Source organism: Pelmatolapia mariae, linkage group LG22, assembly GCF_036321145.2.
Source record: "Pelmatolapia mariae isolate MD_Pm_ZW linkage group LG22, Pm_UMD_F_2, whole genome shotgun sequence".
Lineage (NCBI taxonomy): Eukaryota > Metazoa > Chordata > Actinopteri > Cichliformes > Cichlidae > Pelmatolapia > Pelmatolapia mariae.
In genome coordinates, this window is record NC_086245.2 from 3,338,513 (window position 1) to 3,351,954 (window position 13,442).

The 13,442-nt window shown below is 41.0% G+C and overlaps 1 protein-coding gene across 1 annotated transcript in view; it reads left to right on the forward strand.

Annotated features, from left to right (window-relative positions):
* LOC134619765 (collagen alpha-1(XIV) chain-like) overlaps positions 1–13,442 on the forward strand; it is a 176,532-nt gene that overhangs the window by 9,413 nt on the left and 153,677 nt on the right. The window contains exons 3-5 of the mRNA XM_063465597.1: positions 916–1,032; positions 10,479–10,622; positions 13,265–13,348. Coding sequence (XP_063321667.1) covers positions 916–1,032; positions 10,479–10,622; positions 13,265–13,348 — 345 coding nt within the window. The remainder of the gene's footprint in view (positions 1–915; positions 1,033–10,478; positions 10,623–13,264; positions 13,349–13,442) is intronic.

Below are 13,442 nucleotides of genomic sequence, written 5' to 3' on the forward strand. Positions count from 1 at the left end.
GTTTAAAAACACAGATGGATCGCCTGCCTCGACGCCATCATAACTCTGGAGGGAGTTCAATCTAACTCGAGTCAGTCACAGTTGTGTTTTGCGCTCAGCGGATGAACGAGTGTGTTGAAGTAAAACAGACGGAGAGCAGATTCTGTGAAACGTGCAGATTGTAAAACTTCCTGAGCGCCGATGCTCTATGTGACTAATTAAGGGGAAACGTTTTGTTGCGTACAGTTGCAGGGGAAAGTTTTTGTTGACATATTTTTGCATAAATAGGAGCTAAAAAAAATCATCATATTTTCACAGAATTCAGTGTTTACCAGATATACGCAGACATAAGTTAACAGCTGCCAAAATGATCCAAAAGAACGCCAACCTTGCTCAGTTTAGAAGTGGACAGGTTCCTTGCTCTTATTTTGAAATGTCAGCTAGTAGTGGTGTGCAAGTCAAAGCTACCAGGACAAAGTCGAGCTCTGTCGAATTCTTAGTTCTTAGAATTTTTGCTAAAGATCATGTCAAAAAGCCAGAAGACAAAGTTTTTTGTGACTGGAAACTTAACTTTCTGTACTTTTTGAGCATTTAATATGGAGGAAGTGATGCAAATCACATGATGCTTTAGGTCGTCTTTAATTAGAAATGTGGAAATCTGAAAGGACTGAAACTTTTTCCTGCAGCTGTATGAAAGCGTTAGTTTGACACCATGTCGCGCAGTCGGCTAAATTGAACTCCATCCATTGTTATGGACACAATCCACTAATAAATTAATGATGACATCAGTTTCATTTCCAATATTACAGCAAAATATTGGATGTTGATGGTGCATGATAAGGAGTTTTATAACCACTCATTCTTCACATATATACACTAAATATCAAACTGACAGTTATTGTGTAAAGCTGTGTATTGTTTTTTTTTTGTGTCTAGTTTCATCACCAAGAAGGCTTCGTACCAAAGTCCTGAGCCCCACCAAGCTGCACGTGTCTTGGAAAGAACCCAAAGGACAGTTTGAAAGCTACAAAGTCATTTACACCACACGACCAGGTAAGATCCAGAACTGATCCTGAGTCTGTGCCTAGACTGTCTCCACCTGTTATTAGTAGCTTCATCATTAAAAAGAGGGAAATTGGTTTGGGTCTGACGGTGACTATCACATTTAGTTGTGTTTAGTTTGTTGGTTTGATGGAGGCTGCTTACAAAATCACACACAATTAATTTTTCTGCCACAGTGTGGTTTGACAGATTCACCATGTTAGTTTAAGATAATGGCTGTGCTGTGATTTTTGTTAACAATCGCTTGCGGAGCCACAGAATGCGTCTTTTGTCTCTCGGCCCCCGCCGTGAGCTGCTCGCTGCTCTCGCGCTGGCTGAGCAGCCGGCGCAGAGAGAAATCTCTCCCTGTGCTGACCTCCGGTGTGGCGCAGCGAGGGCCGTAAACTTTTCTCTGCACTTCTCCTGACGGGAAAGTTGCTACACCTAGTGAGAAATTTGCTAAGTTGGGAGAGATGATGTGAACTGAAGTGTGATATGATGACTGCTGTGAGAGTGGGATATCAGACTGAAGATTTTTCTGCAGCTTTGTCTACATCCGTGCTTCATCATTTGCAAAAATCAAACAAAATTAATAAACTGGCAAATGATTTGAACATGACAATCCCACACCATCCGCCACAGGCTGAGCGCTTTCAGGCTTCACCTTTGCACAGAGCTGCTGCAGAGACCTTCCAGTTTAGACTTGATTTGTCCGGGAAATTTGACGAGGAATTCGCAATCTTCTCTGCACACTCCTGCCTGGTGTTCACACAGCTGCCCTCAGTCACACCTCTGTGATGGATTGGCTGTCTCGTGCTTTGCTCAAGGGTCCCTCAGCAGTGAATGCTGCAGGACGGCGTGTCATTAAAGACCAATCACCGTCAGCAGAAGCAGTAAAAAGCTGCACCAGTTTTGTTCTCAAATGACAAAAACGTGCTCTGAAATGAAAAACAGATGCAGATTAATGCATCTGCAAATTAATATGGATAATGTCTTTTCATAAATCATGTTTTAACAATGCAGTATTTGTCTTTTGCTTGTGGGACAAAACATTCTAGTTATGCACGACGGAGCACAGCAGTTGAACTTCTTCCCCTGAGGGGAAACAAATCGACCTTTTTATGCGGTTTTCGCTTGCATGCTGGTTCATAACTCACTGTGCAGAGAGAAACACGTAACCACACACAGGATCTGATATAACTGATACTGGAGCTGTTCGTGTGCCCAGTGTGGTAGCCTGTGGTTGGTTGCGGCTGACATTTTATTGATTTATTGATTAAGGCTTTGACGAGTTTGGCTTTTACAGCTCTGTAAAACGACATCCAGCTGAACACTGGTACAGCAAAGCTTTGGCTGAATCTGAAGTTTTATTGATGACAATGGAATTTATTTTGTATCCAGTTCAGCTGTTTCTGTGTGTACATAAGTGAAGACTTCCCCACAGCAGCGCTGTGCACCTCACATCCTCAGTAGTTGGTATCTTGGCTGTGTGGTGAAAGAAGGAAGATTTATTTATTTATTTATTCTGTTCTTTTTAAAAATTACTTCTCTCACAATTTCACTCACAAAACTGGAGCACAGACATCTCGGATGGTCTGTTTGGACACTTAACCACACAGCCAGTCAGGAGGTACAGCTCAGTACCTCACTGCTTTATGTTGTATCAGACTGTAGCGTGCTGATTTCTGTTGAAGTGAACAACACTGCTGAACTCACATAGTCTTCAGGGGAGTGCATGTGGGATACAACATGTAAGTGTCCTTGGAAGTAATTGAATAGAGACCCACTGAAATTAATATATTTATTTATTTATAGTCAGTATGCACAAATGGAGTTGATAAATTGGAGTTTCCAGGATGACTCTGAAGTTGACTCGATGAGGTTCTTGAAGGAGGATTTGTTTAAAGGGCAAGCCTGCATACGTTTTATCCAGGTGCACCTAATTAACTGGTAGCTGACTGTAAACTGGCACTATACTTACTTGGCTCTCACAGACTCTGTCATCCTGATGCAGCTTTTCAAATGCAAAGCTCTGCACTTCTTTTTTTATCTGAATTCCTTACTTTGAATCATGGAGCGTATGCTGTTTTTATTGCTTTTACATTTTAAAGGAAGGAATTCTTTGTCATACGCTGACTATAATTACAGCTGTAAAATGATGATGTGTATATAGTTGTTGTATATAGTTCCTAAGCTACATTGTGATTATATGCGTGAGTGGTATTACTCAGTTTCAAACTTGTGGCCAAGGCTTTTTAATCACTGTTAGTGGAAGCAGGTGCACCGCAGACATCTTTACTGTCTGTTTATATTGATGCAAAGCTTGAAAGCCTGGAATTTGAGTCATACTGTTGTTTGCAAGTGTTATTAGTTTATAAACTACTTAATGTGTCATAAAGAGACTTTTATTTGGATGATATAGGAGCCGTGTCAGCATCTTGGGAATGCATTTTATTTAAAATATATGATTCAATTTCGCCATAAACAATAAATTCTGGAAATTCTTCAAAAGACATAAAAGTTTGGATCCCAGTCTGAGAGAAGATGAATGCTGGGTTTATTTTTAGAGTTGTTCAAGGTTTTTCTACCAACAAGTGTTAAATATAAAACTGCTTCGTGGGCATTCATCTGTCTAAATGAGAATAGTTGTTTTATTTTTATTGATACAAAAATCGCCTTGATTCAAAGCTTGTACAGTCTAATTTAACACTGCTCAGCTCTCTTCAGAGTGCTGCCAAATAAATGCCAACACTTCCTCTGATTCAGGTTAATTTTAGGTGTGTCTCATTTGGTGGGGAGGATAAAAATGGATTAAGAAATGGAGAACACGAAGCCCTAATTGGAGAGAGAGAGTGTGTGTGTGCGCTTGAGTTTGCTGAACTTGGAGAACAACAGTGTTGTTTTTAATCCCCTCAGTATTCCCAGGTGACCTGCAAAAAATGCTGTAAAAACTGGAACAGATTTGTGAACTCTTCTGTTGTTTCATTGTTATGATGAAAGTCAGTTGAAACACCCAGTTTGGAATCAGCTGCCACCAAACCAGTCAGCCTCAGGGATATTGAGTGGGTGTCCAGAGCAGAGAGGCAACATTTTTCTTAGAATTTCTTTACTTTTGCCGTTTCTTATCTGTCGTCTCGATGGATATTTTTTCCTCTGAGGGAGACATCAGGGTAAAAAGGGATATTTTATTGCAGTGGGAAAAGGTGCTGCTTTTAAAACTGTCAACCCGTTCCCAAGTCCTGTTACCGTTATGATGGAGAGTTACAAGGATTCGTTCAGTAACAGCACAGTTAAAATGTTCCCACAGCACGTGTGGGCAGCATGAGGCGTCCTTCACAGCATTTATAAAGACATTATCAGAAAGGCTGTTTGGACGGGTTATCAGCAGAGGAGAAAAATAGCTCCTACTCTTCGTCTCAGTGAAGTAGCACCTAAATGTACTAAAATCATAGTGCATGCATAATCACATATTAATGGCAAAGAGTTGGTGGTAGTTGGGGCTACCTGTCAAAAGCTACAGAAACTTCCTACAAACTTGGTCTTATTTCCAAAAGAATGTCTAATGTGTTCTCACTAAGATGGATGAAGCAAATCTGTAAGGCCAAAAATGCCATTGACTTAATTTCCAATATTCAGTTCAAATAGATTCAATGTTTTTCACAGTTCAGTTCACCACAACATAAATAAGAAACCATTTTCTTCTATGAGGAACAACTCTGCAAATATCGAACAGAACTCGAGCCATCGGGTAATGAATGTTGAATAAGTATGTGGTGATGGTGGGGAGGAAGAACTCCCTTTAAAAAAAAAAAAAGAAAATTGGATTCGGGCAGACATCTGATCAGGTGGGGGTGGGGAGAAAACAGGGGCATGGAGAGATTATAGTCAACAAACATGAAATGCATGTATGGTAAATGGTTCTTGTATAGATCTGCTCTCCTTGAGCACTCGAAGCACTTAAACAACATGTCTCAGTCGCACTCCAATGGGCGCATTGGAGATCTCGGATTTCAGTAGCCAAGGACACTTTAGCATCAAACCATCAACCTTCCCATTAGTAGATGAACTCCTCCATCTCCTGAGCTAGAGCCATCCTGGAAAAGTGATGTAGCAAGAAACCAAAACAGTGTTTTGTATCATGCTGATCTCGGGTCTTTAATCATATGTTAAATGTTCCGAATATTGAATATTTTGGCCTCCTTTTACCCATTGAGAATGTTTAAGTAGTGTTTTAACACTTTATGAGAGAAAAAGCTTCCATGTGTTTGAACCTTTTTTTCTCGAGTTATCTCACTGCCAGATGCACAAGTCGACTGTAGCCTTGATTTTGAGGGTGAAGTCAACCTGCTCGTGTTGCTGTCAGCCAATGGCTAAGTAAACCTGTAGCTTTTGGTGTGGCTTGAATGTCTATTTGATCATAGTAATAGAGAAAAAGTCAGATAAGGTGCAGTACGCACAGGCAGCTTTCCCCTGACACTCTAAGGTAGAATCGGGCGGATGGAGGGAATGACACAGGAATACAAATGGAGGGAGATACTAGAAGCCAGGATAGAGCTGGAGAGGCAGGAAGAGAAAGCAAATGGAAAGAAGGATGTTGGATATAAAACTGAAAAGAAGCAGATCCAGAAAAAATCTCTATCTGTAGCTCCTGTCAAAGAAAGAAAAACATGTTCATAACGTGTTTCTCTTTTTGTTTGTATTTTCAGAGAATGGCTCTGTTTTCATTTGGTGACTAAACTGAAGGCTTACTTACTGTTGTACATCGTTTTTGTGGCACTGTGTAAAGGGTTGGGCAGTACGCACACAATCCTGTTCTGGAAAGCAATTCAAAACCACCTAATTGGAATTTGTTTTAAGCTGCAAGAAACTGGCAAGCCAAAGGGCCAAAATGAAGAAGTCAGATGAAAGACACCTGGCAGGCTCTTAATGAACCAAACAGAGACGAGGATGCATGCTGTTACACGATCAGGGTGCACTACCTGTGGTGTGTGGATGGAAAAAATGGAAACTTGCTGGTAGATGACTAGCAGGAAACAATCCCAGAGCATGGGCTTGGTAATGCAGAAATTAGTTGTACACAGGAATGTAGACATGCTACATAAGCATGTAACAAGTGATTGGCATAAAAGTGAAATAATAAAAGTACTGGAAGGCTAGGTGCACAGTAAAGAGGTGGAGGTATGCTGAGGAGGAAGGGGGAATGAATGATGTAGATGCCGAGAGAAGAGAGTGAAATATTCTGTTGCTTGCCTCCAGGTCACCACAGGAAGGTGAGGAAGAGAGTTTAGGCTGATGAGCATCAGGGGTGATCTGTGACAGAAAGTGGAGGAGTGAAAGGGAAGACTTACAAGATGGTAGTGGGACCTGCAGTGATGCATTGTTTGGTGGCCACTGCAAAAAAGACAGGAAACCAAGTTGGAAGACATGAAGATTTTCCTTAAGATTTTCATTGGAAGTGACCAGAATGGACGAGATCAAAAAGGAGTACATCAGAGGAACAGCTCAGTTTGAGCCATTTGGAGATGAAGCCAAAGAGGCACAGGTGAGATGATAGTGGGTATGTTGGACAAAGGATGCTCCAAAGATGGAGCAAGAGTTGGAGCATGAAGGCAAGAGGAGGAGAAGAAGGAAGCCGAGAGAGAAGATTCAAGTATGGAGAATACGAAGAGCTTTGGTCTGACCGAGGAGGATGAGATGTTGGCGACCCCTATAGCAACCATGAGAAAGAAAAAGATTATAAAAGTCCTGCGAGTTAGTAGGTGTGTGTTCCTGGTTACTTATTCACTGAGCTCAATTATCAAAGAGGCAGACGACTAAATTAGACAAAGCAATCAAACAGTGATGGGCAACCACAGATGTTCTGCCCCACTCTTATGTATGATATTATAGAAACACGAGTTTCCTTTAAGCACAGAGGCCTTTTCTCATTTTTCACACATTGTACTGTAGGCCGAGAAAGCTTTCAGCTTCTCAGTCGTGAACACTGCAGCCTCACAAGCTTCATGGCTTTTTATACAGTCTTACGGGTTTCCAAATAGCCTTGACATTTTAGCAGAGCGCGATGCCCTTATTTCTGAAATGTGCTCGCACAGGCCCGCTTTGCAACATGTTGCCTAAGGAAGTGCTTAGTTTTGAAGAAAAGGATAAAAATTATTTCTAAAAAGTAACTGAAAGTGCCGGGATGACTGAGTGCCTTCTGGGCTAAGTGCAGGAAGCAAATGACGGGAACGATCATCTTCACGCTGCAGGCCGCTGGTATCGGTGCGAGTGTAATGAAGGTGGAAAGGCAGCGACTGAGCAGCAGTTAATTTTCTTAATCAGCAGGGATGTTTTTGTAGAGCTCTGCTGAATGGTTTTCATCAGGCTTGTCTATTCCTGGTTGAGCCCAAGACTCGAGTCATTTACCTTTTTACTTCCAAAATGTGAAACAAACCAGTTATTATTTAATTGAATTAAAATGTCTTCAGGGTTGAAGATGCTGTTTTTGACAGTCAAAAGTTCAAGGAAGCAATTGCTATTGAAAAAGCGCCGTATCATGTTGGTTTTTGCTGTCAGTCAATTTGAAGGAGCAGCTGCTGCAGAAGAAATTAGATTTGGTAACTGACAGTTTAAGATTTATGAATCCCGACGGGAACATTTGTTCTCCAGCAGCAGGAAAAGTACGAGAAATGAACAGAAGGAAAAGTGGCTAATTTTAATTAAGCCTCATGAAAAAAGGCAAAGAAAGAATAAGCACTTTTCTTATATCACAAATTCTTAAACTAATTAGCATGTGCTACTCTGATGATCTTGGACTGCTCAGTAAATATCTGGTACACTCTCTCTCAAGCCAGGAAGCAAAAACCTACACTGCACAGTCAATTTGCAAACTGCTGACTTCTGCCAAAACTTTCTCCTGCTGCTACAGCAAAGCGCGTTTGGCAGAATCGGATGCTAAACACATACTCTTTATATGATTTTTATTTACAGTCTATTACATTTTTGCTCACATCCTCGGTTTCTCCCCTCAGCTTTTGAAGCCCAGGGCTTCTCAATATTTCTTGAGCAATTTAAGAGATCGTTTTAGCATATTTTGAGAATGCACAGCGGTGTGTGGCAGATGTGCACGCTTCACACGTGTAATGATGGCCGAGAGACACTGAACTCAGAGTTCAACACGGGGTCAATGGCAATCTCATCACACCACGCATCTTCATCAGAAGTCATCTGCTTGTGTAAAGTGTTCTTGAACAGGCCCAATTTGTTCAAGAACATTAAATACTCGAGATTCAGTAAAGGACCAACAAACATTACGCTCATAAAACTGACATCGCTCAAAGTTAAAAGCAGACATACTTGGTGTGGCTGGTTGATCATCTGCCCTCAAGTAAGACACTCATGTGGTATGTGAACAGAAGGGAGTCTGTGAAGCCTCCACTAAAAGCTTACATGAATTAAATATGTTCTATTTTTCAGATTTATTAAATGATTGACCTTTTTTGACAAAATTTATTGTTAATCTGATAATAAAAAGTGATGTAAAGTCAGAAGGTAAATGCAAAGCTTCAGCATAGTTACAGGTAACGTTTTGAACTGAAAGACATTTTCTAAACAAAAAAAATCCCATTTTGCTCTTTGCAAAAGGCAATAACTTTTATGCATTCTTGTTAACTCGGACCAGCACACATTTTTGTGCATTGTAAAGCTAATATTACACAAGCATAGCTGTACGAGGATGAACCAAAAATAGGAAAAAGTGGCTTTGACCCCACAGATGCAGTTCACAGATCTGAAAGCGTTTGCTCAAGGCTTTTTCACCGGTTAGTTTCAGCACAGCTGAACAGACGATTATTCATGCAGCTGCAGATATTTGTCTGCCCTATGCGTGAGTCACAGGTTAAACTGCCTTCATAGCCAAAAGGAGCCCAGAATATTGTAGCGGTACAACAGTGCTGCTGCCAAGTCAACTCAGTGGTTTGTAAAATTTGGGAGTAGAGAAAACTGAACAACATGAGGTTGTTTTTTTTAGTCGTAAATTTATCAGTCCAGAGATTTACATCTATTTTTAATTTTTGCTTAATCATCACGATGACCTCATCCTAGAACAAATTACAGCTGTTACAGAAAATGAAATGTACTTTTAAGCTTACCTGTTCTCTTTGCCCTGTCAGGCTCTTTCTGCATATATCTGGGCCGTGTCTTGTATTACCAGCTGTGTCCATGAACATGTTAAATGTAAACAGAAATGTAAAAAAAAACCATTACTTATAATGCACATCTGAAACACACCTTCTATTGATGTGGATGGATATTTAGCCTGAAAGTTTAATTTAAGGCATTTAAAAGAAAAAGTTTTGAAGCTCTGCATAGATCTTTATGCTCCTAAACAGGCGTTGTGTTGAATTTAAAACATAACTACATGGAAATTACTGAAGTATATCTACAAAGTGATTGTCACATTATGAAGGAGGCTGGCACTGAAAATTATTCTGCCAAATCTACTTTAATTGTAAGGTGAGAGTTACAATAGAAAGAAAATGAAAGGTAATGAAGCGTTTTTTGTATTTAATTTGTTTTTGTGCAGCAGAGTGAGGTTTTTGTTCAGCAGTCTTACTAAAGACACTCGACACAACACAGAATCCTCCTGAAATTCTCGATAATATACTTTCGCTGTGTGACCGACAGTCTTGTTGTCCAAAATGACACTGAATGTTTTTTTCTTGACACTAAAAAGGTCAAACAAAGCCAGATTTCTATTGCCATGCAGTCCGACTGCTGCTGTCTACCTGTGTGAGGTGATTTATTGATTTAGGTATGTTTTATCTTCACTGGTTTAAACACAGCCTTAAAATTCAGGTTGTGTTGTGCTGTGAATAAGTCCTGCGGGATGAGCTCGTACCCTCACCGACTGATAGCTGCACAGACATCTTGTCCTCACAGTGTTTGTGGATGCCATCAATGTTGAATTAACACCATGTCTGTGGCAGCTGTTTTGGACAGATTTACGACTGATTTGATAAATCTTGGCATATCTTTGGCTTAACCCTCATGTCTACAATGGTCTCTCTATTAAAATGACTGGCTAACACCCTGCTTATTCTAAAGTAAATGGTCTATGTTACCCTACAGTAGGTTTTAGACAATGAAAGTCATGTATAAAACTTAACTTGTCAGGAAAATGTTTACTGAGATGAGACTTTGAGTCATTTTCTCATAGACCTCTATATTGTTTTGCCAACAGAGGTTTATAACGGCTGCAGCTTAAAGAAACTTAACTGAGACTTTGGCTTCACTTCTCAGATCCAGAGGCTTCGTCGGTTTTTATCATACAGAGTCTATCAGTTGACTTGAATGCATGTGGGGGTGAGGTTCAACATACAAACAGAAACAAGGAGAAAGGACCGCACACCCAGAGGGTGGGGTGTGTGTTTCTTGCCTGTAATTATCAGTCTTAAGTGTTTGTGCTTTTTCTTTAATAGGCGGAGAGCAGAAGGTGGTTCAGGCATCAAAGCAGGAAGCAAAACTGGTCATCGAGGACTTTGATCCTTCTAAAACGTACAACTTTAAGATCATTGCAGTCCATGAGGGGCAGGAGAGCAAACCTCTTCAGGGCAAACATGAAGGTAAGAGAATGACTCCACTGATTATTAAATCTGTTGCTTCAGGGATCCTCCAGCTGATTTCTGATTGGACAGTTTGATTGATGTAATTGGAGTTGTAAAATTAAGAGAACTGAAACGTCGTCGCAGTCGCACCGTATCAGACAGAAAACTGCCTCCGAGTTGATTACAGTGTGACACCAAATTGCACTTTTGGCTCCAATCAGTGATGTCACAGCAGGTGCTTTCCATCAGCTGTGATTGGCAGAATACCTGCTGTGACATCACTGATTGGGGTGTGGCCACAAGAGCACACTTTAGAGTTTGAAACACTACAGACCAGTGCAGCAGCTCTCTCGTGTAATCTTGTGTTGTGAACACGATCAAAACATGTGCGCCCTGATCCCGACCTCCTTTGTTCTGTAAGAACTTCTTATATGTTATTTAAGCTGCATTGTTGGATCCCAAAAGGTTCTGTTCATCTGGACGTAGCATTATTGTTGGAAGACGAGAGCAAAGCAGTGAAGAATTCAAATAGCCGCCTCATCTCAGTGTTTCGGTTTTGAATACAGAGCTGAGTGTTTACTTAGTTTCAGTCATTGACATTCAGCGACCTGCTGGTATTTACTTGCTTTCATGCTGTGCTTTAGGAAAACAAAGCTTTTAAACCTGATGCTGAATGTACATATCCACAGGTGCTGAGTGTTTCCAGTATTCATGTCAGGCTACAAAACCCCTTTTGACTCAGCATTTAGAATACCGCTCTGCTCTTCAGAGCTGACGAAATGGCGTTATATAACTGTGTCCTGATGTCTTCGATTCACAGCTCTGACTAATGTTCTGTTGTTGCACTGAAACTCTGATGTGCTGTGTTCGGTTTTCACCGGTGTGATGTTGCTCATTATAACCAAACTCTACCCCACGTTGGACTCGTCTGTCCAGAGAACATTGTTCGGTCTTGTGGGTTGTTCAGATGCAGCTTTGCAAATGTGGCATGTTCTTTTAGGGAGAACAGGCTTTCTCTTGGGAACCCTTCCTGACAGGCCTTCACCTGTTCAGTCTTTTTCTAATTGCGCTGTCATGAACATATAACATGCTAACTGAGAACCTAAGAGTCTGACATGTAGCTCTCAGTTTCTCTGAGCATTTTGCAGTCTGACCCAGGGCTGGGCGATATGGCCTAAAATCCATATCCCAGTATAATTTGAAGCATCTGCGGCAACGATATATATCGCGATATATTCTTTTCTTCTGTATAACATATTTTACACACTATAAGGCACACTTAAAATCCTTTAATTTTCTCAAAAAGCACCTTATAATCCGGTGCACCTTATGTATGAATTCTGGTTGTGCTCACTGACCTCGAACCGATTTTATGTGGTACACGGCGCACATCTGTCAAAAAATGTTTTAGTATGACTTTGGTAAGCTATGAAGTTGCACCGCTTGATGGATTGTTGGAGCATTACGGCTGCCGTAGTCAGGAGCCTCGCGGAGTAATCTGGGTCCAAAACTCCGTCGACTTCAGGTCCCAAAGTCAAACGAACACTGCAGCATCACTGAGAGTTAAAAACTGTCTAAATTCTTTCATCTTTAACAAAATGATCAGTGTTGCTGCTTTACCAGGTGTAACAATTAAGTTTAACATCCAGGCATCCATGAAAACAGAATTTATTAAATTCAACGGAGTTAGAAGTTAGCGGGAAGTTAGCTCGCTAGTTTCCAGCTAAACATGATATAGCATGTTCTGACTGAGAGATTTCTGAAACGATTCAAATGTACAGCTCTGCTGTCTCTTCCAACATTAATGAAGACAGAAAACTAAACAGCAGTGACATTTGTAGGGTTACTGAAGTTGGGCTAGCTGGTATATAATGATGTGCTACGTGATCACTAGCAAAACAGCTACGTTAGCATAACATTAGCACAGTGAAGCTGGAGGATGAACGCTAACTTTTTTTCCACTCAATAAAAGTTAACGTGAGGGTTCCCGATGGTTAGGGACAAATGCAATCGCATGGCAGGATGCTGTAAACGGACCAAACTTCAGTCAGGAGAACAGCTGAGATAATCCATCCACAATACGAGGTTAGTCATTAATATACTGCAACAACATGGGAATAGAGCAGCTGCCAGAGAATTCAGCATTAATGAATCAATGGTACGGAAGTGGAGGAAGTGCAGGTTTTGGCTTTCCCCATATTCCAAAAGTGCTCCGTCTCTTTGCTATTACTGTCGCCCGCATAATTTGCAGTTGTTTGCAGCCGCTGCAATGCTTTCGACCAAAACAGGCGCAGCTTGATGATGACACCATCAACATGCGTTATCGCGATAGAGCGGTATAGTCAAAATCTCTACCGTTGGCCAAATTTATACCGTTTCTGCCGCCCACCCCTAGTCTGACCTTTGGTTGAATGTAATAGAATGTCCACGCCTGAGGAATCACACAGCTGGATGCTCCAAACAAACCTCTGCTTTTATAGAGGAACTTACACCTGCTGATCAGACAAACACTTGAATTTGAATGACTGGCTGCTGCGAAGGTCGTGTGTATTATTTAACACATGTTGTCATATGTCGATGCACACATCGAGTCCTAGGCTTCTTCCAGTGTCCTACCATTCGTTAATGTTGTTTTTTGCATCATGTGTTATATCTTCCAGCTCAGCAATCGGCTGTTGAAATGGCTCCATCCCAAGGGAGAAAAAACGGCAGCGTCACACAGGAGAACAATGAGATCTCAGAAGGTAAGATCTTCAACAGGGAGACGGGAGATGATCCAGGTGAACAGACACAATGAAATGATAAAGATACAGCCGTCTGCTGAAAGTCTCGAGTTGT